Here is a 26,393-nt window from a genome sequence, read left to right on the forward strand (position 1 = left end):
CAATGGGAAATTCATTGGGCAATAAAGAAGAGGTGAAGAGAGAGGAAAAAGAAAAAGAAAATAACGTTAAAATTAGTCGAGAAACCCAATGGGAAATTCATTGGGAAATAAAGAAGAGGTGAAGAGAGAGGAAAAAGAAAAGGAAAATAACGTATATCCGAAACCTGACTCAACCCTAATTTTGCTTGCTTTTCGAATCAATTCGAGACGAAACATAGGTCCTGCATGTTTGTGTTCTTTTTTGTTGTTCATGAACAGATTTTCTGTTTTTTTGTTCTCGGGAACAAAAAAAGAACAGAAACGCGTTTATTTGCGTTTTTGTTCAAAATATGTTTTTTTGTTCCTGGAACAAAATTAGAACAGAAATAAAAAGAAACAAAATTATTTTTGTTCCAAAAATACTTTGAAGAATAAATTTTCTCTCTCCTCTCTTTTTCTCTTTTTTTTTTTTTTTTTTCTTTTTTCTTCTTCTTTTTCTTTGGCGGTTCTTTGGCGACCGGTCGTTGAGGGCCGGCGACCTCGCTAGAGCGTTGCCCACCCCCGGCGAGGCCGAGCGTCGCCGGCCTCGGCGAGGCTCGGCCTCACCTTGGTTGGGCGAGCTCGAGCTTGCCCAATCCAGCGAGGCCGAGCCTCACTGTGCCGCAACGCTCGGCCTCGCCTTGGTTGGGCAAGCTCGGGCTCGCCAGATCCGGCGAGGCCGAGCTCGCCCTCGGCCTCCCCGTGACTAGGGCAAGGGCAAGGCTGTCGGCCCTCGTCGACCGGTCGCCGACCTCGGCATGGCCGGCGACAAGCCAAAAAAAAAAAAAAAAATGAAATAAAAATATTAAAAAATTAAAAGAAACAAAAAAAGAATATAAATTTACTAAATATATTTCCATTTTTTATTTATTTTCGGAATAAGTTTTATCAACGCGTCTTTCGATAAAAATTATTTTCGAACGAAATAGATTTTTCTATTTATGTTCTTGCAACAATTTTTAAACGTAAACGTTACCAAACGCGCTCATATTATCTAACGATTTGGGTTGGGTCTGGGGTAACGTCAAAACCCAAACCGATCCGACGCGTTGACAGTGCCAACCAGATGCCTGGTGTTCTTTGTTTTCTTTTTTAGGCCCTGTTTGGCAACACTCCAAACAGTGACTAATTTCGATTTTGTTCAGAATCGGTTTGGGAAGAGAATCGCGTTTGGTAAAAATTTTGTTCCCTAGGAACAAATTTGTTCCCGAATCGGTTTTGGAGTAAATTTGAGAATAAAAAAAAAAAATTGATTCTACGTCCGAGAATCAAAAAAAGAATCAACACGATAAAACTCTTCTTCTTTCCTTCCGCCATCACGCGACCGTCGCCCACCGCCGCCCGCCACCGTCCGCCGCCGCTCACCACCGCCCGCCGCCGCCGCCCACCGGCCGCGGTCACCGCCGCCCGGTCCGGCGAGCTCGCCCTGGCCGGGCGAGGTCCGGCGATCTCGCCGGAGGCTCACCGGCCGCCGGGGCGAGCTCGCCGGCCGGGCGAAGTCCGGCGAGCCTCGCCGAGCCTCGCCGGGCCGGGCGAGGCCCGCCTAGCCATCGGCCGAGCTCGCCTAGCTCCGTCCACCGGCGAGGCGAGGCCGAGGCTCGCGGGGGCTAGGCGAGGCCCGCCTAGCCACCGGTAGGGCTCGCCTAGCCGTCCACCGACGACGCTCGGCGAGGCCGGGTGGTGGCTGCGGCGACGCTCCGGTGAGGTCGCCGGCCACAAGAAGAAAAGAAAAATAGGAGAAAAAGGAAAAAATGAAAAGAAAAAATGAAAAAAGAAAAGGAAAAAAGGTAAAAAGGTAAAAAAAAAAAGAAAAAGAAAAAAAGTAGAAAAAATTATTTAAAAATAAAAAAAATAATTAAACGTAATCGGTGACACGTTATCAAACGCAATTGATTATTCCGTAATCAAAATTTTATACGATTCCAAACACGTTTTTCTGAATCGGTTAAAGTGTCAAAAATAATCATTTTGTCGAGAATCGGTTAGGAGAACAGAATCGTTAGAGTTTCTAGAGTTTTATTTATTGGCACGTCAAACTGGTACTTCTTGGTTTTAGACGCTGTGCAATAGATTTCACTAAATAAAAAATGTAGAATATAATTTTTTATTATATGTAATCATACTTTATCTTAATCAATGCCTTGCCGACCGAACGCCCCCTAATTGATATCTCGATCCCCGCTATAAATTGGGCATTCCAAACCGGTCCGTAATCCGCAACCGCAAGAACCTCATTTTCAGACGGACGATGGCCAGCGGTGGCGCCGTCGCCGTCGCCCCGCCGCCGGGCTACAAGCCCTACCGCCACCTGAAGACCCTGACCGGCCACGTCGCCGCCGTCTCCTGCGTCAAGTTCTCCAACGACGGCACCCTCCTGGCCTCCGCCTCCCTCGACAAAACCCTAATCATCTGGTCCTCCGCCGCCCTCTCCCTCCTCCACCGCCTCGTCGGCCACTCCGAGGGCGTCTCCGACCTCGCCTGGTCCTCCGACTCCCACTACATCTGCTCCGCCTCCGACGACCGGACCCTCCGCATCTGGTCCTCCCGCTCCCCCTTCGACTGCCTCAAGACCCTGCGCGGCCACACCGACTTCGTCTTCTGCGTCAACTTCAACCCGCAGTCCAGCCTCATCGTCTCCGGGTCGTTCGACGAGACGATCCGCATCTGGGAGGTCAAGACCGGCCGGTGCCTCAACGTGATCCGGGCCCACTCCATGCCCGTCACCTCCGTCCACTTCAACCGCGACGGCTCCCTCATCGTCTCCGGGAGCCACGACGGGTCGTGCAAGATCTGGGACACCAAGAACGGGGCCTGCCTGAAGACGCTGATCGACGACACGGTGCCCGCCGTCTCTTTCGCCAAGTTCTCGCCCAACGGCAAGTTCATCCTCGTCGCCACTCTCAATGACACCCTCGTAAGTTCTCTCTCTTTTATTGGAATTCGTCGAATTATGTAACCGGAACTTGCGCATATGTCGTCGATTGTTGGAAGTTTCTAGCTTGTTGATTGGTGATTGCTTTTTTACTTTTTTTGGAGATTATGTGCTCATTTCAGTTTTGAATTTCGCTTACATTCGTGTGCTTTGCTGATGAGTTGAGAATCCTGTTGTTGGACCAGCTAGATAGTTTGACTGTATCCGTCGAAAGTTAATTGAAGAAGGAGAAGTTGATGTGTCTTTGTGAGAAGTTATGTTCTTATGATGCTTTCTAATGAATGCGATAAGGGAAGAAATCTCGGTGGATGAGTAAAAGTTGGCATCTTTGATTTGTCTCTCAGTTGTTTTACAATTTGTGCATTGGGTTGCAGAAGCTGTGGAACTATGCAACTGGGAAGTTCTTGAAGATTTACACGGGTCATAAGAACAGCGTCTACTGTTTAACTTCTACATTCTCTGTTACGAATGGGAAGTACATTGTTAGCGGCTCAGAGGATCGGTGCATCTGCATATGGGATCTCCAAGGGAAAAACCTAATTCAGAAACTCGAAGGCCACTCTGATACGGTCATTTCCGTCACGTGCCATCCATCGGAGAACAAGATTGCATCTGCTGGCCTTGATTCCGATAGAACTGTGAGAATTTGGCTTCAAGATGCTTAACTGCTTAGGCTGTGATGGATAGGTGAGTTCTTTTATTCCCTATCAAATGTCCAGCATCTTTGGAAAATGAAAGAATGTGGATGAGCATTCTCTGCTTAGTGTACATTTTGTTCACTGGAATTAAAATCTGCCAAAAAGTGCTTGTGCTGAGAACTGTAGTTATCTTTTGCTTTGCTGCCTTCTTGCTGCTATTGGTGATACTAGGTTGCTTCAGCTTACAGTTGGCATTCTTGTCTGTCTCTCCACCCCTGACAAACTCATGAGAATATTGAATAGCGGATTACTTTTATCAATAAGGATTCAGTGAACAGGAAAGTTTCTTTTATATCTGTCATATATGCTCTAATACACCCGTTATCTGAGTGTGATGGAAGTGCATGGACAGATATGAGAGTGGCCTATAGAAGTTGATGGGTTTTATGGCATGCAAAGATGATTCTGGTAGTTTTCCATGAAATGAAAGCACTGGGTTTTACTGATCTTGCTTTAGGAAGCAATTTATCTTTGAGGAGCAAAGATACCGGGTTGTCTTGCTTTGAATTAGTTTCCTGATTCAAAGCTTCAAGTCTTCAGAAGATTCTGAATTCATTCATTTCGTTCCGCATGTCAATTAATGATCATGGCTATGTACCTTAACATATTTTTGGTTTTTTTATCAAGTTTTTGAGACGTTGGATTCATGGGCAGTTGTTGAACTTATTCTGTGCTCTCTTGTGGTTTTTGTAGATGGATTTCAAGCTGTTTCCCTGGATTTTGGGGAGGGTAATTTGCAGGTGAAGTGGGCTCGAGCAAGCCAAGTGCTCTTCCTTGTTCTGATGTGGGTTCAAGCTTTGCCATCCTCGCATGTGATGGATACAATAATCTACCAAAGGCTACTTAGACCGACAAGCAGGATGAATGGGTGAAGTCCAAAATAATTGGAACACTTTTGGGGATAAGTTGTTACTAGATTATGATCCAGCATAGATACTCGATGTGGTATAGAATTTATCCAATGTACTCCTAAATGTAGATACATCGTGTATTGATTTCTCCCCATGTTTGAGGATACTCAGCCTGAATTACGTATCTAATGGGTTGTCCTGAAAGTGTAAGTCCTACGTCATTCCTGATAAGGCTCTTTTTCTGTTTCTCATAGGTGCCCCATTGGTTCTGAAGAAACACTTCCATCAAAATAAGTTTCATTGAATGTGTACGGGTTCTTTTCTTAGTAACAGCTCCATCTATTTGTAAATCATCATTTGTACTTCTGCGATTACTGCTCTTTTATATATATTCACCAGCTAAATGGAAACGGTATGTTTTTCAATTAATAAGTCTTGGTCCGATTGTACATCTATGGCGAAAAGTACAGACTGGGGGACGGACACATGAACTTCGGATGGAGGCAGTTTGAAAAGCACCGTATGCCAGTTTCCATTTCGGATCTGTTCTAGTGTCGGGGGCACATATGGGCGTAGTGCTGGGAGCATTGAAGCCACGGCATCTCCATGGACAGGTCGAGGTACTGGACCGGCTTTTGGTGTCCCTGATAAGCGATTGCTGCCGGTTCTTACGTTCTTCCTTCACTTAAGAAGTGCCCTTGAGCTGCCAGTTCTTGACTTTCCATGGACCGACATTGGCCAAAAACCTGCTCGACCCAGCTTCGGATCTTGGAACATTGTTGGTATGCTGCTGCACTACCAGAACAGATGAGTTCCCTGCGAAATTAGAGGTGATGATTGCATCTCCTAAGGCTCCCAGCTCCGGGTACTCGGTAAATTCCAACAGGTTGGCCACGAGCGGGGACGTGCTTTGTTTCCCTCGTCCTACTATGCACAATTCGCATGGTTCTCGCTCCATTATTCGCCTTATAGCGGTCAGGGTTTCATTCAAGTCGTTCACCACTTCCTCTGTGTAAGTGGCGGCCAGACTGTTCATCGTCTCTGACTTGAATTCGTTTAAGTAATCTTCGTCTATTGCTCTTTGCCTCGCGTGCTCCTCATAGATTGTGAAAGCCCCGTCGCTGTCCTTGGGGTTGTCCAGTGGCGCGGGGGCTTTGGCGTCGTCCCCTAAGAACCGCACGACTCTCAAGCGAACCTCAGGATGGAATGCCATCCTCCATGCATACGCTAGGCCCTCCCGATCGTCTGGCCCGCAAATGAAGAACATTAGCAATGCGCGCGGTCTGTGGTTGGACATCCCTAGACCCCGGTTGACAAGCAATGCTACAGAGCACGGTGCTCCCGCCAGAACATTTTGGTTGACGTCTTTTATGGAAGTGCTGCTGCTCTCGGGTTCGTCATTGTTCTTTCCCTGTATGTGGAACGGTATGATTATGATCGAAGCTCGCTTGTCTTCCGCAATGCTGCAAACATCCACGTGTATCGTGGTGTAGGGCGACAGAGCGGTCAAAACTTCGACAGACGCCGTGCCGTTGCTTTCCCTTTGGTAGTCTTCAAAGGCTTCGATGATCTGACCTGACTCGGCCTTGGCATTCTCCTCGCTTGCCCTAAAGGAACTTGACTTGTACGAGTCGTGCACGACCAGCAGCGCCGCTGAAGTGTGCTCCGTGAGCTCCACCAGGTGGACGGCCACGACGTGGATCGGGGACTGCCTGGTAGCATGGGAGAGCTGCAGTAGGTTCACGATGCCGCGCATGCTCTGCATCGAGTGGATGCCCGCGAGGACTTGAAGCGGCGAATCTAGCCCATTGCTCTGGATGGTCCTCCGTTTGTGCAGCATCATAGGCTTTTCAGGTTTGTAGGTGTGCCTGACGATTGGAGGGACCGTGAATGTCATCACCAGGAGTGCTATAACCATCACCGCAGATGACTCAATGTCCAGAAGCTGCATCACATAAACGAAAGCCACATGGTTATAAGACTTAAAACTAGAATCGCTGGATGAACGACAATTGCAGAGTCGTGTACCATCAGATCACGCCCAATGTTGATGACAATAATGGCCAACAGTCCTTTGGTGTTCATGAGCACTCCGAGCGTCACGGATTCTCGTCGTTCTGTATTGCAGTATATGGAGACGAGAAGGGAGCTCAAGAACTTGGCCACCCAAGCCAAGCATATGAAGACCGCGATGTGCCCACCGTTCCTTCCTTGCGGTATCATCTCGGGGACATTGGTCCGGAGGCCGTTCAACAGACAGTAGAGTGGCAGCATTATCCATGATGTCACCCTTTCGAGCCTCTCCGTGATTAGGGTTGCGAGCTGGCCGCTAGGAAGGATGAAACCGAACATGAAAGCCCCGAAGATCGAGTACAATCCTATCGCATCTGTTATGAAGCCCCATAGCATGACTCCGCAGAGGACGAACTGGACCTGGTGCTCCGTGTACTCCTCCCCGTCCATCGTCTGGTTGATGAGCCACAAGAGCACCGGACGGGCCACAAACATGCAGAACAGCACAAAGACGACAGTGCCGATCGCAATGGGGAGGACGTCATCGTGAGAGATCGTGATCAATGTAACGAGTAACAGCCAAGTGCCTATGTCGCTTAGGTAGGCACAAGACAGCGCGATCCTTCCTGTCTCCGTGCGCAGGAGCTTGAGGTCGGACAAAATCCGCGTGACGTCGGGTAAGTTCGTGGCCGTGAGGGCGATGCCCCACACAAAGGCTCCCTTTTGCCTCAACCACTTCTTGTCCGTCTGATCCGCTTTCGGGGCAATCACGAAATATGAGCCGAATCCTATGGCGAGTGGGATAAGAATCCCGGCCAGGGCAATGCCTATGGATTTCCTCCGGATTCGAAGTATAGGAGCCAAGTTCATCTCTAACCCGACAAGGAACATGTAGTACATGACACCCAAGGTGGTGAACGCCTCCATGGTCGGCGCGCACCAGAAAGGAAGTAAGTGATTGTGTATGCTTGTGTCATCTCCTAGCAACGTCGGCCCTGTGAGGATGCCAGCCTGCAAGCAAATTGAGCAGGTTGATGAGCTTCAGCTCGTTTTGTTGCTCCCTCTTCTACTCTTGCATCGAAAGTTTTGAGAGGATTTGAATGGCCAAGATGAGAAATGGAAGAGAAAAGGCAAGCGTAGGAACAAAAAGGATAAACTAGGATTGCTTTTAATGAAGCTTACACCGGAATTGAAACTTCCCTCCCAAAAAATGGTAATTTCTCCCCTTTTTTTATGGTTCAAGAGCTCGGCCTGGATCCAAGTCAGAGTCCAGACTACGGCAGCCAACTCGTATTCTTATAACACTATATTAGAGTCGGTCAGGATTAGCAAATTCGAAAAAGACATAACGTTTCATAATGGAGGTTTGTTAAACTGAGGAAGAGCATGCCTAGTCCAGCCGAAACAGAACGTTTTATGCTGCCCCGAGTGTTTGTTAATGTGAAAGCATACACCAAAAGATGTCAGGCAAATTTGGCGGAGAGGGTGGCGAGTGCTCGAACGTGCACTCACGATGATATCGGCAACGAAGCGAGGCTGATGGAGGGGCTTGAGGAGGACGGAGATGAAGCTGCTCAAGACGATCATGACCAGAATTTGGCTGAACATCGTGGGAAGAGAGGTGGCGAGCGGATCCTGGCTCCGTTCCCCACTGGTTGAATCAGGATGCGGGCACAATTTTATCTCGTTCCTTTCTTGGTTCACGATGACCTTGTAATCTTTGTATTCGTTCTCGAGCACCATTTTCACAGATGATCTTGGATCGGTCGAAGAAAGCAAACGACGCGAAAGCTTTGCTGCGAGGAGCTCAAGTTCCCAGGGCAAAGAACATAGTTAGAAAAGAAAGGAAGGATTAAGCAAAGGAGAGAAGAGGTGAGTAACTGCTAGGAGTTTGGTTCGTGCGGCTGTGAGGTTTTATCTAGGTTGGCCTTTGCAACTGCTGAAGCAGTGTCGATGGCTCTCTTCTTCTTTGCAAACCTCTACAGCTCTCGCGGGGTCAAGGGTCTGGAAACTTTTTGTTGAGGATCGGTTAATTGTTTTTGCTGAGTTAGCTTAAAACAGTCCAACGGGTTATTCGGTTTGCTTTCCGGCGTCCTGCGCAGCTGTGATTTGGGCTGATCTTAGCTATTATTAACCGCCGGTACACGTCATTAGCGAAACCCGACCTGCGAGATTCACATAGGAACACAAACTTCGCATCATGGCTGATGGCGAACGACAAAAAAATGGCAATTTCATGTAGTTCAGACTTTCCAGCCGGCCATGAAAATTAAGAGAAAGGGCACTTGACATTGACGCAAACTTTGAGAGGCAACGTGTTCTCAATACTAATGTCGATCGATTTTGTTTCGGGTTTTGCCGGCACGGCTTGGATTTTTTTTTTTTTTTTTTTTTTTGTTATGGAAAATTATTTTCGGATGTGTTCGTGATTAAGCTGTGGAAGAAGCCATGTAAAAGTTACACGTTGAAAGAAACAATGGTGAAATTGCTCCTATCGTCCTTGCTTCTCAAAGGAGCGACAACTTTGTTTGAGATTTTCTTTTATTTCAACGAAAATTCAGGCTTTATTGTTTAAAAAAAACAAAAAAATATCTCTTTAATTTGGCAAGAAGGGAAAAAAAGAAGAATTCAATTTGGAATGTTCTAATAACAGAACAGACTCTTAACTTCCTTTTCGAGGTTTTTCGTTAATGAAATGCAAACCTAACTTCGCCAGAATCTTGCAGTTCTTGCATTTCACGCTGTCTTCCAACTCAGGACATTCTTCAACATTTTCTCGAGACATAAAATGTATTTTCTTCATTGCAACACAATTATACAATACTACCGACTATAAACTGAAGAACATTTTCTGCTCACGTTAAATACAGATCTTTTCATTCCATGAGATGCTTTTGACATTCAAAAATTCCTCATCAGTCCGCAAGATACTGGCACTTTGCACCCTTCATCCTTCTTCTTCCTGCTTCAGCTAATGATCAGTTGGAGGTTTGGTCTATACCGTCAGCCTTTGTCGAACCAAATATATCTTCGACGCCACTTCTCACCCTCTTTCTTCTCTCAGCGATCATATCCGTGTATGCCTGAAACAGGAAAAGCAAATCTTGCAGAACCAATCTATCCCCTTTCCCTAATGGAGGATGTGTGACAGGGCTATGGCCATACCTTAGGGTAAGAGTAAAGGAAGATGTACCACCATGAGCATATTAGCAAAGATATAATTGTCGTTACCAACATTGAATGCAAAATTAGCCAGCTACCGGCAATCGCTAACATTCCTGTCAATGTTATTGTCCAAGGCTGACACCTGTCAATGCAACAAATGGATGCACAAACTTGATTAGAAAACTACTAATACAAAGGAAGGATTCCTGTTTGAACTTTTGAAAAAACAATCCTGGGAGCCAAAATGAAAAGAAAAAAAATTACAAATACCCATTAAAATTGAACAAACCAATCTGGCCTGACTCAAGAGATATGAGCTCTAATTATCACCAGAGCATCCATCTCTTGCGGTAGTTCACTTTCCTTGATATGGGTGACCTTGTACACAAGTTATGTTATCATCAACAGGACACGTGCCGATTTATGTATTATATAGCACGGGATCTCAATCATGGTATTGGAGTCTTCACAATATAAACATGGTCGATCACTCTGGTCATCAACTTTATTAGACTCTTTGTGAAGAAGACTTATTGGAATTTCATGATGGAGGATGAAGTGTATTTTCCTTAGTATCTTTGGAATGAAATCAGATGCATGATGTGAGATCGTGCGCCTAAGCATCATGAAATAAGCCACATCATTTCCTATTATAAGCAATCTATAAGCAGCCTAGCTATCCATATGGTAAAGGAGAATGCAATTTCTAAAATGAGAAGAACCAAAACCCACATTTAATCCCTATATCCATATGTTAAGTTTACAAAAGAACCTCTAAGCTCTGATATCAAGATTTTAGACAACCCTAACATCTTAATGGCACTTTCTCTCCCAAATTTCAAGTTTATCAGACAACATCCAGATGGTGCATATGAATATTAGCTGAACACGTCTTACAAGGGAAGTTCAGGGGTATCAAACAGAGTTGCCTGAAGGGAGAACACATAGAGCGAAACATCTCTGAGAGTCTGCAAAGCAGGTCTTTCAAAGGATTCTGAACAATAATAATATGAGTGAACAACTCGCCATCAACATTAGACAGAACTTGCATCTTCACAGAGGAGAAGAGCTGAAACATGCACATACAAGACAGTTATGACTGAAGTTGCACTGATCATACATCTGAATCAACTATGCATGGAGAATGTTTATTAAAGGATTCCATCAATGCAAGTAAACAAGAAACACGACAAAGCATGTAGACCTACATGTAAAGTAATTCAGAGCTCCTAAAGAATTCTAGAAAGCAAGTGCTTGAAGGCAGATGACGATAGCATAAAACAACGCAAGGATTAAACAAATAGGAAATAATTCAGAATGCCTAAAACTGAAAAACAGTGTGCAAATTACTGATCAAAACCATAAATCACTGACATGGGTTCTATCGGTGCAGGTCGAATTGAATTGCTTGTCGAGATATCTATGGATTCCTTAGTCATCCCAATTTTTTCCCAGAAGGCACTTGGGACATCAACCATGACAATTTTCTAGACGCATCCACAAAGGTTCCACATTGTTCAACATGGCATTACATAGAACTTTGTCCAATACTCATTCTCCTTCAAAGCCGGCTCAGTTGTACCCAAGTTCAACAACTTGGACATGGAACCATATGCTATATCCCAAACATGACTGCAGAGTGTGTTCAATTGTCGCAAAAATGACTCTTCCAATTACCATCTTGACCTAAGAGAACCCCAGCAAGTTCAATGGTTGGTTAGGCATGAATGGATCACGACGACAACTGCATCTGCCGGGCCTCCGAAATCGACTTATGAATCTCAGAAGTCAAACTCAGTAAAGAAACAAGTCAAAAGCATGGTCAGCGACTGTTCTCCGAACTAAAGTACTGGACTTTTTCGCTAGAACAGCTTATGTACTCATTTGTATCAGAAATTCCCAATGACCCATCAACTGCAAACCCCCAAACAATCGCCTAATCGACCGGAAACAACAACGCATCGATCAAAAACTTCACCTTGACATCCAACAACCAAAATCAAACCCTCTCGTACAGTCAAAATGATGGGTAACGGAAATGGGAAGTCTCACCAGGAAGGCTTAGTGTCCCAGACGGACTCGTATTCGGGGGAGAGGTAGTTCAGGTACCCATCCATGTCGTCGACGACGCCGTTCTCGTCCACGAACGCGGACTCGCTCCGCTCGTTCGAACCGGTGGCGAACGCCGCGGAGCCGCGCCGAGAATTCCCCGCCGCTGCCTTCCCGCGGGAAGAAGATGCGCGGGCCGAGAGGACGGGACGAGAGAGGAGGTGGGTTCGCGAGGAGGGGAGAGAGGGGCTCCATACACAAGAGATGCAGAGCGGGAACGGCGACATCGTCCCCATTCTCGCCGTCGAAGGAAGATGGGCGGCATCTGCGTAGCTCGGTCGGCAATGTGGGGTGAACCAGAGAACCGGATAGGAGGTCCTAACGACGTCGTTTTGCGATCTTACTGTCAATTGTTTGCATGCGCCGTAAATTTTGGTTAATAAATCTGATGGGACGGTCCATTCAACGGTGCTTATGGATCCAAAAGTCCACGCACCTCATTCGTGAGTGAATCACACTAGAAATTTCTCGACTTCAAATTTCAATCGGTTTACCTGCCAACTTGTGATTAGAACTACGACGGCATCAACACTTGATGTGTGTAATTCGATTAGGGATAATTTAGAAAATAGTAAATCTCGTAGGACGAGAAAATTTAAAAAAAAAAAAAAAATGACCACACAGTAGGCACAATTGTTATAATCGATCAAATTAGCTTGTGTCCGTACAGTCTTAAAATGATTTTTTTTTTTTTTGTAAAAGGTAAAAATATATTGAGCTTTAAATCAAATTTACAAAAATTCGATGCTAAAAATTTACATTAAAAAAGACAATACGTCAGAATGAGTGGGAGGGAGGCATCACAAGGCCGAATGGACCCCCACAGCTCAGGCTGCATCTGCCAACGACAAAAGTGAAGAGCCACCAAGGACATAGCCGCACGCAAGAAGAGCATCCATTCGGCAATCAAAGACAAGCTAGGGTTTTAAAAGGATTTAACTACATATGACTTGAGAATTCTCTCTAGAGTTGGCACGATCATACACATTGAAACCCTCATAGTCTTATCACAAAATGGATCTTGGTATTATTTACATGCCCAAAAGTCTCATCTTCCCCTCCCTCTCATAGGCACACATGGATCAAGTTCACACACCTCGTCAATTCCATGAAAGTACGACGCAAGCCAAGTCGACCCGTCTCTGTCCGAATATTATAACTCGCCGAATCTTGAAGAAACACGGCGGTGCCCCCAGCGTGGTTAGCCGGAAATCTCGGGCACGAATCCGCTTCGAGCATCTGTGGATTTGGGCTGTTCTTGTTTTTAAATCTGGGAATCTGAGAAGAAGAGCCACAGAGCACAAGAGACAAGAACAGTGAGCAAGGTACTGTCGTGCACAGGGAGCAATGAGCATGGCCTCTTCCCACCTGCAAACTGAATTCATAACTACAAGTTGGAAGTATTCAATTGATCGTACTCTCCAGTTACGCATTTTGCCGGATCTTTCGCTATTTCTCGGGCCCAAGTTCCATCAACCTGTTTAGCACGAAAACGAAAAGGAACGGTCCAGATATAGACGCACAAGGAGAGAGAAGATTCCTTGTGCTTTGTCCGTCTTTGGCAGCATTTGCAATTTTTTTCAATGCGGTTCAATGCAGCATTTGCAATTTGTACCCAACCCGAAAACAGAAGAGGACACTCGATCCTGTTCTTGAATCATGTGCAATAGATTTTAACCGCATCTGTAGCTAAAGCTATTAGTCAATCATGTCAGAAAAATATGAATTCAACCCTTTTCTTCCCCAGGACATGGTGGGCGCCCGACCCGACCCTGCCCTTCTCACAGGCACTGGACAATGGACATGGCAGCACCATTGAGGAAACTAACGTCAGAATCAGCATTATTCATATTCACACCGATGGTGGTGATTTCTCCGACCGTACTTCTAATTGGCGAGTTACGATTACAGGTATCACCCACATGCAAACACTAGATCAAAATCAGAAGGCAATTGGAATCGTAGAAAAACAGAGGCTTTTTTTTGGGGATCGACCATCATGCTCGTATTTCTTCCCATTTTTGAGTCGAGGATTAGTCACCAGATCCGCAAAACCAGCACCTAATGAATACGACAACAGCCAAACACTCCCCTGCCTCAGAATATCGTGGTCCCTCCAGCACTTTTCCATTAACTTAAAAGCAGCAAAATGGCGAAAAAGACAGCAAAAGAGTAAATATAGTATCCGCTCAATCTATTGATCTTCAAATTAGGTGAACTAGTCCATATTTGATGAGACAGGAGTGATGATAAGTAGGCCATGTTACTCTACAAAACCATATTTTTTTATTTCATGTACACCAACCCCACAAAAAAAAAAAAAAAAAAATTCATTTTGTGCATCGCTGATAGGACATGGGGATCCCTCTTTTGTTTACTCGACCGCAGAAGCATGGTTTGCGGTAGCAGCGACTGTCGTAATCTAGTTAATGCAGCGCCGGAAGATCTTACATCCGTTGCCACGGGGGGAAAACTCTTCGTCAGCAGCTCCGCCGCCGGCAGCTCGGTCGCCCCGTTGCCGCGGCCGCGACATGAGGCTGACGAGGAGGTCGGCGAAAGCGCCCACGATGAACTTGTGGGTGCTCTTGGGGTTCAGCGCCAGGTAGCACAGGAGCAGCTCGTGCAGCAAGTCCCAGTCGGACTTTACGTCGAACAGCTGGCGAGCCTCCACCATCTCCTGCATGGACCGCCGGAAGTCCGCGTAGGGGTCGGGGGAGTAGGTGGGGACGGCGACGCTGTCGTCGACGAGCGGCGCCGAGGCCGACGAGCCCTCCGGCGGCGCCGGGGGCGGCGGAGGCGGAAGGGGCGGAGTCGACGATGGAGTTGGAGTGGCCGGGGAGGAGAAGAAGAAGCGGTGGGAGGCGAAGGCGGCGGCGAGGTCGGGGGCGGCGGCGGCGGAGGCGGAGGAGGGGGAGGAGGAGGAGGAGGAGGAGGAAGGGGCGTAGAGGGTGTTGAAGTTCTTGACGAGGGTGGAGGTGGGGGTGGCGGAGAGGGGCGGGGAAGGGGAAGGGGGGATTGGGGGAGAGCGGCGGGGGCTTCCACTTGGTGAAGCAGAGGTTGAGGTTCTTGCGCAGGGTGGCCGGCATTGCCAGATTTCTGGGGCAGAGAGATGAGCAGAAAGCAGGGAGACAGAGCAGTAGCTCCGGAGGCGACTTTGCAGAGATGGGGTGGAGGGCTGGGCAGAGCAGGACACCTCGAACGTAAAGAGGCCCCCTATTTATATTTGTGTTCAGACAGAGAGAGAGAGAGAGAAAAGAGAGGATCCTGCAGCAGGACATGTATGAGGATGAACATGGAGGAGATTTTTGATCGTCGAATTAGGTGAGATTCAGCATTTTCAATCATCCATTCAGTACAGTTTATCTCATCGCATGTGGTAGAATCGTTTGTGCATGTGCGATGCAACGTCCTTTCATTTAATTAGTCCACTTCTAAGTTGAAGTTTCTAAATTTGTATGAAGTTAATCGATTGTTCTGCTATGGATTTTTCATCATAATACTTCCTATCTTTTTATTTTATCGTAGGATTGTTGTGCGTCGTCCTATGGGATGGCTTTCTTTGTGCCTGAAATCCGTCCTGCCTCTCTCTCTTCTCGCCTGTTATATCGTAAGGGTTGTTACGCATACGATGATCTAAGGCAGAAAACGATCCTCGAATCGAGCCGGTGTAAAGATAGACCTTTTTCCAATATATTTTCTAATGTTTCCTCGTCGAATGGGACTACCAAAGCACCGTGCGTAGCGCAACTTTCTAAACACATGCTGAGAAAAATCCACGTGTAGCCCCATTATTTTGACTTCTTACTCGGAAAGCCTCTGAGAATATTTTATACATATATATGATCTTTCTAGGGGGTATTTCGGGAGGAACGGTCACGAAAATCTGGATCTGCCCCATCTTTTGGTCCCACGACTCACGTATTTTGGCATTAAATTAACGAAATGTGTGCGCCTACTCCATGATCTTATACACAAAATTATGAATAAATACTTTTGCTTTTGACTTGTTTCGTGCACTCACAATTATAAGCTATCCTTGCTAATATACGGTTAATTCTTGCCGAAAATCGCTGACATGATATAACGTATATGATAATAGAAAAATTATATTGAAAGTTTACGTAAAGATTGAAATATTTGAAATTAAATTAATATCCGTATAACAAAATTGGGGCTGATTGGACAATATCTCTCAGAAATTTCTTACTAATCGTAGCCTCATCATGGGGCATAGCTTGTTTACCCCACTTTGATTGGGAAGGAACCTAGCTTGATTATCTCCTACTTAAAATGACCTAATTTTAGGAATTGATTCTTGCAAAAAGTTTAATTTACCTCTAGATTATTAGACTCTAGGGTCAGTCACTTAATTAGGAAGTCCAACCATATAAAGTGCAAACGAAATTTGCCACTCACCTAAAATCCCGTACAAACTAAAACTTTGCCCAAATTAAAAGAAACAAGATTGCATTTGGGTAGTACCTCCATCATCCTCCACATGTGGATGATTCCAAATTAAGGGGGGGATTCCATTGGATTGAATCAGGTTATTTGATAGGATGGTCCAGTCCAACCACCGGTGTAAATTCTCGCATGGTAAGTGTTTGTGGACCATTCACGATCACAACCTTCGGATCGGGAAAAACTTCAAATGCAGTAGTTCTTCAATGAGCCCGACTGATCGAAGGTGTTAGGTCACATCGGACGTCACGAATGACAAGCGAACTCGATTTGTGGCGGACCGAGCGGTCATAACAAGCCCAATTACGCGATCGGGGCCGGTAAAAAAACTCCGGAGCGCTTCGGAAACATTAGTCCGCTCGATCGCATAAGCATCGATGGGTCGGGTTGATGAGGCGGACGGATCAGGATCGCTTGCGAATCCCTCCATGGGTTCGGTTGCTCGGTTGGAATGATTGCAACCGCCCGTTTGCTTCATTCCGTGTCCAACGCCCCTAACCAACGACCAACGCCCTCCGTTAACTGTTCACATCACTCTGCACTCACCTTGATAACTTGATCTCGAGACTATTCCCAATTTGAACCTCGCCACATCCGTCGGTTTCGGAGGGTCCGGCATGATCCGACGGCAGTCGCGCGCCGAGCTCATGCGAATCCCCCGATAAGTGGGATGCGTCGAGATTAATGAATTCAGGATAGGGTAGCAACAACTCGAAAGGGGGGGGAGGGTGAAATGGGTGCTTTTGTTATGGTGAAAGTAGCTGCGAAAAGCTATGGGGGAAGCCTTTTGCTTTAGTTGTAAGAGAAGGCGACACGGCGCTGCCTGTGATTTCACCCCGAGAGAAACGATACAAAAACTTGCATTCTCGAGAGATCAACATCACACGATCTCCATCACGAGAGGGGAAGAGAGAGCAATGACCATGACACCCACGGGCCATAAGGCCACAGAAGATTTCTGCATTATTGTCCTTCCAAGTCCTTTCCCTCCAAACTGACCAATTTTCGAAATGTTAGCTCTGATCACGCGCGTGATCTTTTCGTTCTAGCAGCTCCGATGTTCCGTGGGTTTAACGCAGTATTTCCCGAAACCGACATTTACCTGCTTTAGGACAGACTTTTGGGTTATGAAAAAAGAAGAAAAAATCAAAGACCGCTAGCAACGTATGCATGGATTATGTAGCTGACTACTGTCAGTGGCTCTTTCTTTAGGGCCAAAACAGTGGTCTTTTTATATAATTAGTTGAAAGCTAAGAAGGTAGTCTCTGAAGAGATCCACAGATGGAGACCTGCAGGAACAGCTGGGATGGAAAAAAATCCATTTTTGGTAGGTAAATCTCGAGACTTCAACGTAAAACGCTAAATTTTATGGACCGTGTGCAACACATCAGCTAAAAGTCTGGATCGATGGCTTGAACCCAAAACTATTTACACTCGGTAATATGAAGAATCGAATTTGAAAGGGTATCCGTTCGATTCATCCGTTCATCATTTAAATTGAACTCTAATCGAGCTCTTATCAACTCCTAAAGGTGGCAAAACGGGGCAACACATGTGATCAGACTCATTACAGGTAATCTTCATACTCTTGAATTATTTGGATGAACTCATCAAGTCAGACACTCGGGATCCATGGAAGAGTACAAACAATTTCTTTTCCCTCTAAGCTAGACAATCATGGAATAGTACTTTGGTGCTTTTTTTTAAACGGAAATTGGGAGATTTTCCCTCAAATTTCTCGTGGGGTTGGCACTCAGGACGAAGAAACAAGGAGAACATCTGCCAGAGAGGAAGAAAAAAGAAACTGACATTTGCGCAGAGCATCTTCAGCGCCCACTTGATCAGAGGTTAGAAGCAGCAATGAGCTGTTTCGATCATACATGCATGCCCTCTTTTTTTTTTTAAGGCTGAAGATTGAACATTTTCCTCGAAAGGGAGAAAGAAATATCCTATTCGACTTGTTTACGACACTTATCACGTGACGAGTTGATGTTGATTTGGGGGGATTTTCCTTTAGTTATAAACCGAATAACAATAGGTACATGTGTTAGAACACTCAATGAATTCTGATTTTAGTGATATCATATCAACATTTCAAGCAATGTGTTTCTCGAGTCAATGTCGATCGGTCGAGAGGGTTAGTGGTGGCCTCCATCGTCTAGGTCCGAAAAAAAATAAAGCTTGGCTATTAGATAAAAATATTTTTAAAAATAAAGTAATTCGTTTAGAATCTTGAGATAGGTTTATTTTACTGAAAATTTTGTGACCAAGAAAAATACTTTTCCTAAAAATTATTTTCAATCGTTTGGTGATTTAAGGTTAGTAATTTCCTTTTTGCCTAAAAAGAAAGTCGTTTGCCCCCAATCTAATCTTGTTGTTTTTAATTTCTAGAAAATATTTTCCGTAAATCAATTAATTTTTCATCTTCCAAGCACTAAAAAAAGTCAAAAAGTAAATTTTCGAAAACAGTTTCTCTTCGAATAAACGGAACCCTTTAGATATTTTTTTTTACCTCACCCGTCTGAAATCTAAAAATCTTCGGTCCAACATTGCAAGGCAGAGAATCTCAGCCTAGACAGAGAAACTTCCTCTTTTTACCCAAGCGGGAAGGCTCGTGACTTTTGAAAGGACTACGATTCAGGTTAGCTTTTTCCGATCCCACCGCAGCTTTCTGTTTTCCTGCATTTGTCTGCGGCATGGTAAGTCAGGAACTCTAGTGTTGTATTCTTCCCGGGGGATGAAAGTTCGGATTGAAATATTCTCTTGGAATCAGAGTCGGACCACCCCCACCCCCACACCCCCACCCAGCAGCAGATTTGTCTTCAGCGGTGACGATGATCTCCTGATCGAAACGGAACCGTCGATCTCGGATTCGATCGAGCTCGCGGTTCCCCCTTTTTTCTCTAGCGAACCTCAGCTGCCTAGATCCGATGGCTACGAATCCAACTTCTAGCGCTAGGACAAGAAGTGGACCGAAGCTTTAAGCGGGCACGGGATAACAGGGCGTTTTGCCTGTTGGGAGATGATAATCGATTGATTGTGTCATTTTTTCAGGAGTCTGCTGGAGTTCTTTTGGAAGATACACGATAATCGTTTGGATATTATTTAGATTAAGATTGATACATGAAATCAATCGAGATCAATTTAATATCATATCTGATTTGTAAATTATTTAGTTGCCTTTTCTTATGTGCACTTTGTACTATAATATGGATATGTACATTGAGTTTGTACATAATACAATACACGGAAAATTCCCCATGTTCCTCCTCTTTGCCTTTGTTTTCCTGCTTACTTTTCAAGTTCATATCATATGTTGAAGACCGGCTTTGTCATTCCACTTCTTCTTTTTCCATGGTCCAAGGCGTGGTCCAGAAAAAAGATTCAAGGTCCTGTCATAATGCCATGTCCATTTCTCATCATTGAAGACAATAATGGGAGTGACATTGGTCCAGTGGTCTGACCCGCACAAGGTCAAGAGTTCGATTCATGATATAGCGAGTCTTTGAACAGCCCATGTTATAGCATACGTCGTGCGGAGAGATTGCTTGATAGGGATGCAGTGACAGGAGATCCAAAATAATTATAACTTAAATCGGACATTTTATAGTAGATGTGAAGCTTTTATGATAATGCTCTGAAAGGTCGCCAGTGTGTTGGTCGCCATTTTTAATTGCTTTTTGAGAAAGAAAAACAAAAAAGGAGAGCAAGCACATAGTGATTTAAGCACCATGCCTTGAGGAATCGACGAACTATAAATGAGAATAGGCATTTCTAATTTGTGATAACTATGATCACGATCAAGGCCACGGAGCAGCATGCACGGCGACATCTTAGAAAAGTACCGCCATAAGAGACCTTTCAAACCAGTTGCCTTGTCAAGCTTCTCTACGAATCAGAAAAATATTCCTCGGTTAACCTCGAACTAAAGAAAAAATATTCATGTTAACCTCCACTAATGAAACAAATTTGAAGTTTAGATAACTTGAAGGCGGGTATGCTTAGCCGGTGGGCGACACGGGCTGCCGGGCCTAGGCACGACAAAGCTGGTTCCAGGAGGCGGGCTCGGAGGGAGGTTACCCGAATTGGGCCTAACGGCTGGTTAGGCCCGACCGGGGCTTACTTCGAATTGACAAAGGCCTACTTACACGTAACTCTAAGCATGCAAAACTCGACCAATTTCAATCCCGAAAGCAACGTCCCTCCATTTAATGTTTTTTTTTTTTTTTGGTAAAGTCCCTCCATTTAATGTTTTCCCTCAGCAAAATACGTGTTTTCTTGTCGTGTAGATGAAGGAGGATTTGCTCATTAAAAGCTCGTACCTAAAAATGCCTGCGTCCTTGCCCCACACGTTACATAGATCTTAACCCACGCTAATCCTTGAAGCACGAATATTGATTTTATTAAGCAAATTCGCGGCGAAAATATTCCCTCATTACATAAGAATAGTGAAAACCAGAGAATTGAATTAAAATCTTTGCTTTGATATCAATGTTTCTTTTCAAAGAATTCACTTTTAAACTAAATAGATTAATTTTTTTGAAAAAAAAAAGGATTATAAGTAAATTGCTAGAGCCACGGCTTCCAACGTAGACTATTAACGAAAGCAACGTAGATCTTGCTTCCCTAATAACCATCTTCAGTCGTCGCTGATATATATTAAATTGATAAATGAGGGAATTAGTCGTGATTAAATTAACTTCATCTTGACTCTAGCCAAAAACTAATTTCGAAATAGAGATCACAAGCAACCAGCATTTTCTTTTAATTATGTCCAAAGCTCATGAACAGAATACCCTCTTGCAATTATCATTTCACACGCTCTCTTTTAACTCGATAGATAAAATTTAATTAGAAAACGAGTCTTAATACGCCGAGCGCAATTATTTTTCAAGTGATCTCAGCTACCTGTAGCTTCAGGTCACGAATTGTGCCGAAATAATTGACCGACGTCAAGCTAAACAGATCAACAATAGTTTAGTGTCTTATCTATCTTGACATGTGCTATCAACTAGGCTTGGATTCTTTGTGATTTGAAATTAGCTTATGGTGGAATATAATTTATTATAAGTTTTGGGGCCCAAGATCGGGTTTGTCCGTATTCAATAAAGCGAATGTCAATGCGTTATGTTTTCCAAGGAATTTCGCAACCTTATGAGCTTGTCAAGAGTTGCTGATCAAGAGAAGAGACGTTAACGTCAAAGCAAAAGAATCAACAACAGTGAGCAATCTGGCAGTTTTAGTTCTACTATTTTCGCAATTAGAAATCAGCTTTAATATCATAACAAAGTATAGCAGGTCACTCGTTTATGCGATATATAAGCATTTTATATATATTTGATTTTCCCTCCAACCATTGACTTAAACTTTTTTAAGTTGAAAAAGCGGACGTTAAATAAGAGTTGGATTATGCCCTAATTTATTTTGCGCGTAAAATGTACCCCAAGCCGTATATACATATAATTAGTCTCCCTCCACCTCTAATTTAAAAGTACCCCAAATGAGATATGCATTTATATTTGAGGATGAGCTCTTGCCTCTCACCGAATTTACTCTAACACTGCTCCCTTTTCTATAAGTAACTTTCTTTGTCATGATTTACTTGAATTTGTGGCTAACGGGCTAAGTTATCTGTTCCAATGCCTTTTGAATTATTAAAATCAGGATGTGAGTAGCATGAATTTTTCATTTTCGACAATGCACGATAATGATGTTGTGCCTTTCTTAGCTCACGAATTGCCAAAAAAAAAGAAAGATTCCGTGCCCTTTTTGGTTCACATAAATATCATCACTGATTTCGAAATCTACCAGACTGGTCGGTCTAATTCTAAAATCAGATTGACTAGTTCCTAACTCCATGATCAGATTGACTAGTTCCTAACTCCATAAATTGGAAACCGACCCCTCTAGTTCAGTTTTTTTAACCAATGTGTACTTGCTCATCTGTCAATTTCAACTAATGATGAGCAATTTCAACTAATGAAGTTACTCCTTGACAAAAGCCTAGTTCTCACTACATACAAAATCAAACGTTTTCTTCGTGAAGAAGTAGTGTCCAAATCGAAAACTACCATCGAGGCAAACCCTCAATCTCCCACGAATTCAAACCTACCCTTAAGTTGACCAAAGAGCCTTACCCAATTCCCTCATGTTTTCCTTGTGAATTCAAGAAAATGGGCAAAGAAAATCAAACCATTATCTAAATTTTCAGGAGCAGGACCACAGTATGGGGATGCACAAGCAATCCATTTGTAAATCTGTAATCCGTAGCAGAGGAAGACTCTGCAACGTGAAGGCCGAACCCACCCCCCATATATAAAAATATCAATTCAATTTAGCTCGGATCGCGAACCCGAAAGTGACTTCCCATCTGGATCGATGCTCGGGAGAAGGTCACAGAAATATCAGACGAGACTCGCATTATAAAACTATGGAAATGGTATCCCGGATGCTCACTCAACCAAAGCTGAAGCCAGGATAAGGCTGACGAGGGGAAGAGAATCTTCTTCAACTGAATTGAAAAATTCAACCTCTGCCATGATTTTCTCGTGTACATTACGATTTATTCGCAAATGATCCGATTATAAAATGACAACATGGGTTGAGCTTTCGTACTTCGTCATCAACATCTGTCCAGAGCCAGGAGATGAGGTGTTTGGCTGTGGGCAGGGCTCAGAAGCAAGCATCATTTTTTTTTATTACTCATGAAAGGACAGAAAGTATTAAACAAGTAGAGATCTTGCTTGCTTCGTCTGCTGATTCCAAAACGGAAAATTGATGAGAAAAAAATCATGATCAAGGAGGAGGCTTCTACAAAATATTCTCTCTCCCTCCCTCCCTCCCTCCCTCCCTCCCTCCCTCTCTCGTGTCGTATCTGCAGGAGAGGTGCGATATGAAGAAGGGTTTCGAAAAATATATTCAGAAATGGGGAAAGAAGAAAATTTTAAAGTTCTCCCTAATCTGGCAGACGTCTAGTCCCGTGAATTCAATAATGATAACCTCTCCGCAAATTCTGAAATAGTAGTGTTCTCGAGATGCACGAAACTTTGGGAGGTGTGAAGTGCCGGAGTTAGAGAGAAACGTCATCAGCTTCTACAGCGATCTCTGCCTCGTCTCGCAGAATCTGTTCGAACCGGCATTCGTTGCTGCAGAAAGCTTTCTCGCCCCTGCAATGAAACGAGAACGGCATTAGGAAAAAATCTAACATCATCTCTTTCAATTGATCTCGTGGATATTTTCCGTTACAAATATCTTCCATCTGTCCAGGGTGGAGTGTTCACACCCCATGACATTTATCTTCTATGCTCTTGAAAAGAAGAGGAAAACAGAGGAGGTGAACGAGAACCTGTTTAAAGTTTTAAAAATGGATGGACGAGTACCTGTAAATGTAAATGTCCGCGTTCTGTTCAATGCTCTTCTTGCAAGTGTGGCAGGAGCTGAGGAAGTTATCTGGACCAAGCAGTGCGTGCTTCTTAACCTCGCTGGGCAAGCAGTACTTGTCCACTACAGAGCTACCAAAAATATGGGTGGCCGTAGGGTTAGGCCCGCGAGATATCACGCACGTGTAGTCCGCCAAGCGCTCTATCTCGCTCACGGACAAACGCCCTCTCAACGGCACCTGATCATCAAGGAACGCAAAATTCCGAGACCCGCTTGGAGAGACAGCGGGCTCTTGAGCAGGAGGAGCCTCAAATTTCGATCTTGATCCGGGCAAGACCAGTTTGTCGCTTCCTTCGAGGACAGATTCTCGATGGGTGCGTGCTTTGTCGTTCGACAGTGCGTCCACAAGAGCGAGGCCGGTCCTTGCGGTGGAGTCGAGCTCTCGAAATGGGTGTCTCTTGACTTCATGGAATTTATCTGGGAATCTCGGAGGCTGGTGATATTTTTGGTACCAAAATGGGAATTGGAGGTGAGAAAAAGGATTGATGTGGAGGGTTATGCTCGGGCTGCTCGGACCGCCCACGCCCATTAGGTATTTGGGCTCGGTGAGTGCAGTCTTGATCATCAAATCCATGAATCTCGAAGCAAAGAAAAACGGGAAGATTGCTTTGTTATTAGAGGTGTGATTGTTCTGAGTGGGGGTGGTGGTGGTGGTGGACTGAGACCGGTGATCGGCCACCAATGCTTGCTTGTTTCCTGTCACTGCCCTTGGCCTGTTCCTCAGCATCTGGAACCCAAATCCGCTGCGCCAAAACAGTCGCAAAAATTAGCATCAAGAATGATCAGGGAGAGAGAGAGAGAGGGAGAGAGAAGAAACTCACTTGGCAAATCAGGAAAAAAGAGGTCTCTTGTTTTGTGATTGGGTATCCTTGAAAGATGAGCTGGGCTTTGAAAAACACAGTTGAAATGATCCTTGTCGTTTCGAATGGACGAAAAATGTGTCAAAATTTCTGTTGCCTCCGTGTGTGACCACCAGAACTCTCTCCCTCTCTCTCTCTCTCGGTGAATTTGTTGAATTTCTTTCTTGGGTTCTTCGATCCTCAGAGCACGAAAGGAAATGAGAGACCGATAACTGCAACGCCAACACAAGCTGCAGGATCGGCAAGGAGAGCAGGGAAAGAACCGCCACAGCCAGCGCAGGAGAACGATCACTCCGATCTTCTCAGACTGATATTAAACGTCAAACGGGAGAGCCGCAGATTTAATAAAGCGCCCCACACAACACCCATCACCAATCGATCAATCGATCAATCATCACCCGTCACTGCACCGGGGAGGAGGGAATGAGTGCAACTCCCACTTCAGATAAAATCCCCTCTCCCCTTTTAACCTTATTCCCCCCCTCTCTCTGGCCCGGGTGGCGGGTCACCTTCACCACCTGTGTCATCAATGTTATCCCGTTCCCCGTGCCCCCTCTCTCTCTCTCTCTCTTCTCTCAGCTCCGGTTCTGCAAACAAAGAAGGCAACTTCAAGAGAGAGAAAGAGAGAGGAGAGATGGGGGAGAGACGTGGCATATAAAGAGGGAGGAGGCGTGTGCATGCAGAGTCAGTGGCTTTGACAACGCAGACCGCCCCCCCTCTCCCATCCATCAATCGCTAACATTTTCTTCTCAGGGGAATTTGTCGGTTTCTTTACGTTTCGTAAGTCTTCGTGTGGATTATTCTCGTGAGCGATGTAGACGAAATTCTCGGATTGGAGCTTTGCTTGGCACCAGTTTATCCGTGGCCGCCGCCCTGCTGTAGTTGTGAATTCGTAACCGCAATATCTTCATCAAGAGATTTGACAAATTCTTCACACGCTTGCAATTATAAATATGTCCTTTAAAGAATTTTTAGATGGCTATTTCGTCCAAATTTGAGGGGCAAGCACATTTAAAATATTCATCAATCAAATTTACAAGTCGCGATATTTTTCAATACAATTATACTTCTCCGTAATTATGATGCAATTTGACTTCTATATTGAGCAGATATTGTACGGTAAAAACTTGTTACTCGTTATCAACAACAACTCATTGAGAATATTGAACTTGTCACATGGCCATAAAGGATTTAGTTTGGAACTTATTCAAAACTAGTTAAGCACACTATTATTGCAAATGGGTTCGACTTGATAATTACTATTATTATCCATATGCTATCAATGCAAGAAAAACTCTCGTAAAGAATCTAATCATTGAAAATACGGTAATTACGATTGCCTATATTCTTATTGATCAATTGATTAGAGATCGAATTCAAATTACCACATACCAACATTTACTTAGGATCAACAAGTCACGATTTTGTACGCATTACTTGACATTTATACAACAATGTCATGATGCTCAAAATCTTCTAAGGCGCAATACGTACCATACACTACAGTTTAGCATATGAAATTTGTCAACTGATAACTTTTTTTTTCATCAACTAGTATTATTCAATGATATGATCTAATGTTATCCAATAGAAGCGGCTTACGACACAACATGGGCGACAAGAAATTCTCGAATTCTCACCTAGAATTTCATACGGCACATAACCTACGCAGCGAATTTGTTACACAACCCATGTCTATCATGATCATCGCGAAAAGGACAATTATAGTTTGAAATCGAAATCGGCTACCCACGTCAGTGATATAAGTACGGATTATATCTCCCCTTCTATATCATCGCGGGGTTTTTCGCACTTTCTCTCTCCTCCCCCACACGTAACCCTTCTT

At 44.5% G+C, this 26,393-nt stretch overlaps 5 protein-coding genes across 5 annotated transcripts; 1 reads left to right on the forward strand and 4 right to left on the reverse strand.

Moving 5' to 3' along the window:
* Positions 1–2,205: 2,205 nt before the first annotated feature.
* On the forward strand, positions 2,206–4,861 carry LOC104426663 (COMPASS-like H3K4 histone methylase component WDR5B). Its single transcript, XM_010039792.3, has 3 exons — positions 2,206–2,932; positions 3,325–3,637; positions 4,342–4,861. Exons 1-2 carry the CDS (start codon positions 2,267–2,269, stop codon positions 3,613–3,615), a joined length of 957 nt encoding a protein of 318 aa, XP_010038094.2. The 5' UTR covers positions 2,206–2,266; the 3' UTR covers positions 3,616–3,637; positions 4,342–4,861.
* A 323-nt stretch (positions 4,862–5,184) lies between these two features.
* Positions 5,185–8,255, reverse strand: LOC104427944 (cation/H(+) antiporter 15). The gene is made up of 3 exons (XM_010040951.3): positions 8,025–8,255; positions 6,528–7,523; positions 5,185–6,444 (listed from the first exon to the last, which is right to left on the reverse strand). Exons 1-3 carry the CDS (start codon positions 8,253–8,255, stop codon positions 5,185–5,187), a joined length of 2,487 nt encoding a protein of 828 aa, XP_010039253.1.
* Positions 8,256–9,220: 965 nt separating this feature from the next.
* On the reverse strand, positions 9,221–12,073 carry LOC104426664. The gene is made up of 3 exons (XM_010039793.3): positions 11,730–12,073; positions 9,678–9,819; positions 9,221–9,595 (listed from the first exon to the last, which is right to left on the reverse strand). Exons 1-3 carry the CDS (start codon positions 12,020–12,022, stop codon positions 9,491–9,493), a joined length of 540 nt encoding a protein of 179 aa, XP_010038095.1. The 5' UTR covers positions 12,023–12,073; the 3' UTR covers positions 9,221–9,490.
* Positions 12,074–13,953: 1,880 nt separating this feature from the next.
* LOC104427945 (transcription repressor OFP16-like) lies at positions 13,954–16,866 on the reverse strand. Its single transcript, XM_039305372.1, has 2 exons — positions 16,794–16,866; positions 13,954–14,999 (listed from the first exon to the last, which is right to left on the reverse strand). The coding sequence occupies exons 1-2, from the start codon at positions 16,864–16,866 to the stop codon at positions 14,209–14,211; spliced, it is 864 nt and encodes a 287-aa protein (XP_039161306.1). The 3' UTR covers positions 13,954–14,208.
* Positions 16,867–22,894: 6,028 nt separating this feature from the next.
* On the reverse strand, positions 22,895–25,154 carry LOC104426665 (protein MARD1). The gene is made up of 3 exons (XM_010039795.3): positions 24,509–25,154; positions 23,627–24,430; positions 22,895–23,413 (listed from the first exon to the last, which is right to left on the reverse strand). The coding sequence occupies exons 2-3, from the start codon at positions 24,412–24,414 to the stop codon at positions 23,317–23,319; spliced, it is 885 nt and encodes a 294-aa protein (XP_010038097.2). The 5' UTR covers positions 24,415–24,430; positions 24,509–25,154; the 3' UTR covers positions 22,895–23,316.
* Positions 25,155–26,393: the final 1,239 nt, after the last annotated feature.

Source organism: Eucalyptus grandis, chromosome 11, assembly GCF_016545825.1.
Source record: "Eucalyptus grandis isolate ANBG69807.140 chromosome 11, ASM1654582v1, whole genome shotgun sequence".
In the NCBI taxonomy this organism is placed as follows: domain Eukaryota; kingdom Viridiplantae; phylum Streptophyta; class Magnoliopsida; order Myrtales; family Myrtaceae; genus Eucalyptus; species Eucalyptus grandis.

Bases quoted from the DNA above. Each gene is read 5' to 3' on its own strand.
- LOC104426663 (XM_010039792.3), top strand. From the start codon at position 2,267: ATGGCCAGCGGTGGCGCCGTCGCCGTCGCCCCGCCGCCGGGCTACAAG. The intron at 2,933-3,324 runs GTAAGTTCTCTC...ATTGGGTTGCAG, and splicing joins CCACTCTCAATGACACCCTC to AAGCTGTGGAACTATGCAAC.
- LOC104427944 (XM_010040951.3), bottom strand. From the start codon at position 8,255: ATGGTGCTCGAGAACGAATACAAAGATTACAAGGTCATCGTGAACCAA. The intron at 7,524-8,024 runs GTGAGTGCACGT...ATTTGCTTGCAG, and splicing joins GCTTCGTTGCCGATATCATC to GCTGGCATCCTCACAGGGCC. The intron at 6,445-6,527 runs GTACACGACTCT...TATGTGATGCAG, and splicing joins ACATTGGGCGTGATCTGATG to CTTCTGGACATTGAGTCATC.
- LOC104426664 (XM_010039793.3), bottom strand. From the start codon at position 12,022: ATGGGGACGATGTCGCCGTTCCCGCTCTGCATCTCTTGTGTATGGAGC. The intron at 9,820-11,729 runs GTGAGACTTCCC...TTGCATTGACAG, and splicing joins TGGGACACTAAGCCTTCCTG to GTGTCAGCCTTGGACAATAA. The intron at 9,596-9,677 runs GTATGGCCATAG...TTCCTGTTTCAG, and splicing joins TCCTTTACTCTTACCCTAAG to GCATACACGGATATGATCGC.
- LOC104427945 (XM_039305372.1), bottom strand. From the start codon at position 16,866: ATGCCGGACCCTCCGAAACCGACGGATGTGGCGAGGTTCAAATTGGGA. The intron at 15,000-16,793 runs GTGAGTGCAGAG...AAATATAAATAG, and splicing joins CTCGAGATCAAGTTATCAAG to GGGGCCTCTTTACGTTCGAG.
- LOC104426665 (XM_010039795.3), bottom strand. From the start codon at position 24,414: ATGCTGAGGAACAGGCCAAGGGCAGTGACAGGAAACAAGCAAGCATTG. The intron at 23,414-23,626 runs GTACTCGTCCAT...GTTTCATTGCAG, and splicing joins GCGGACATTTACATTTACAG to GGGCGAGAAAGCTTTCTGCA.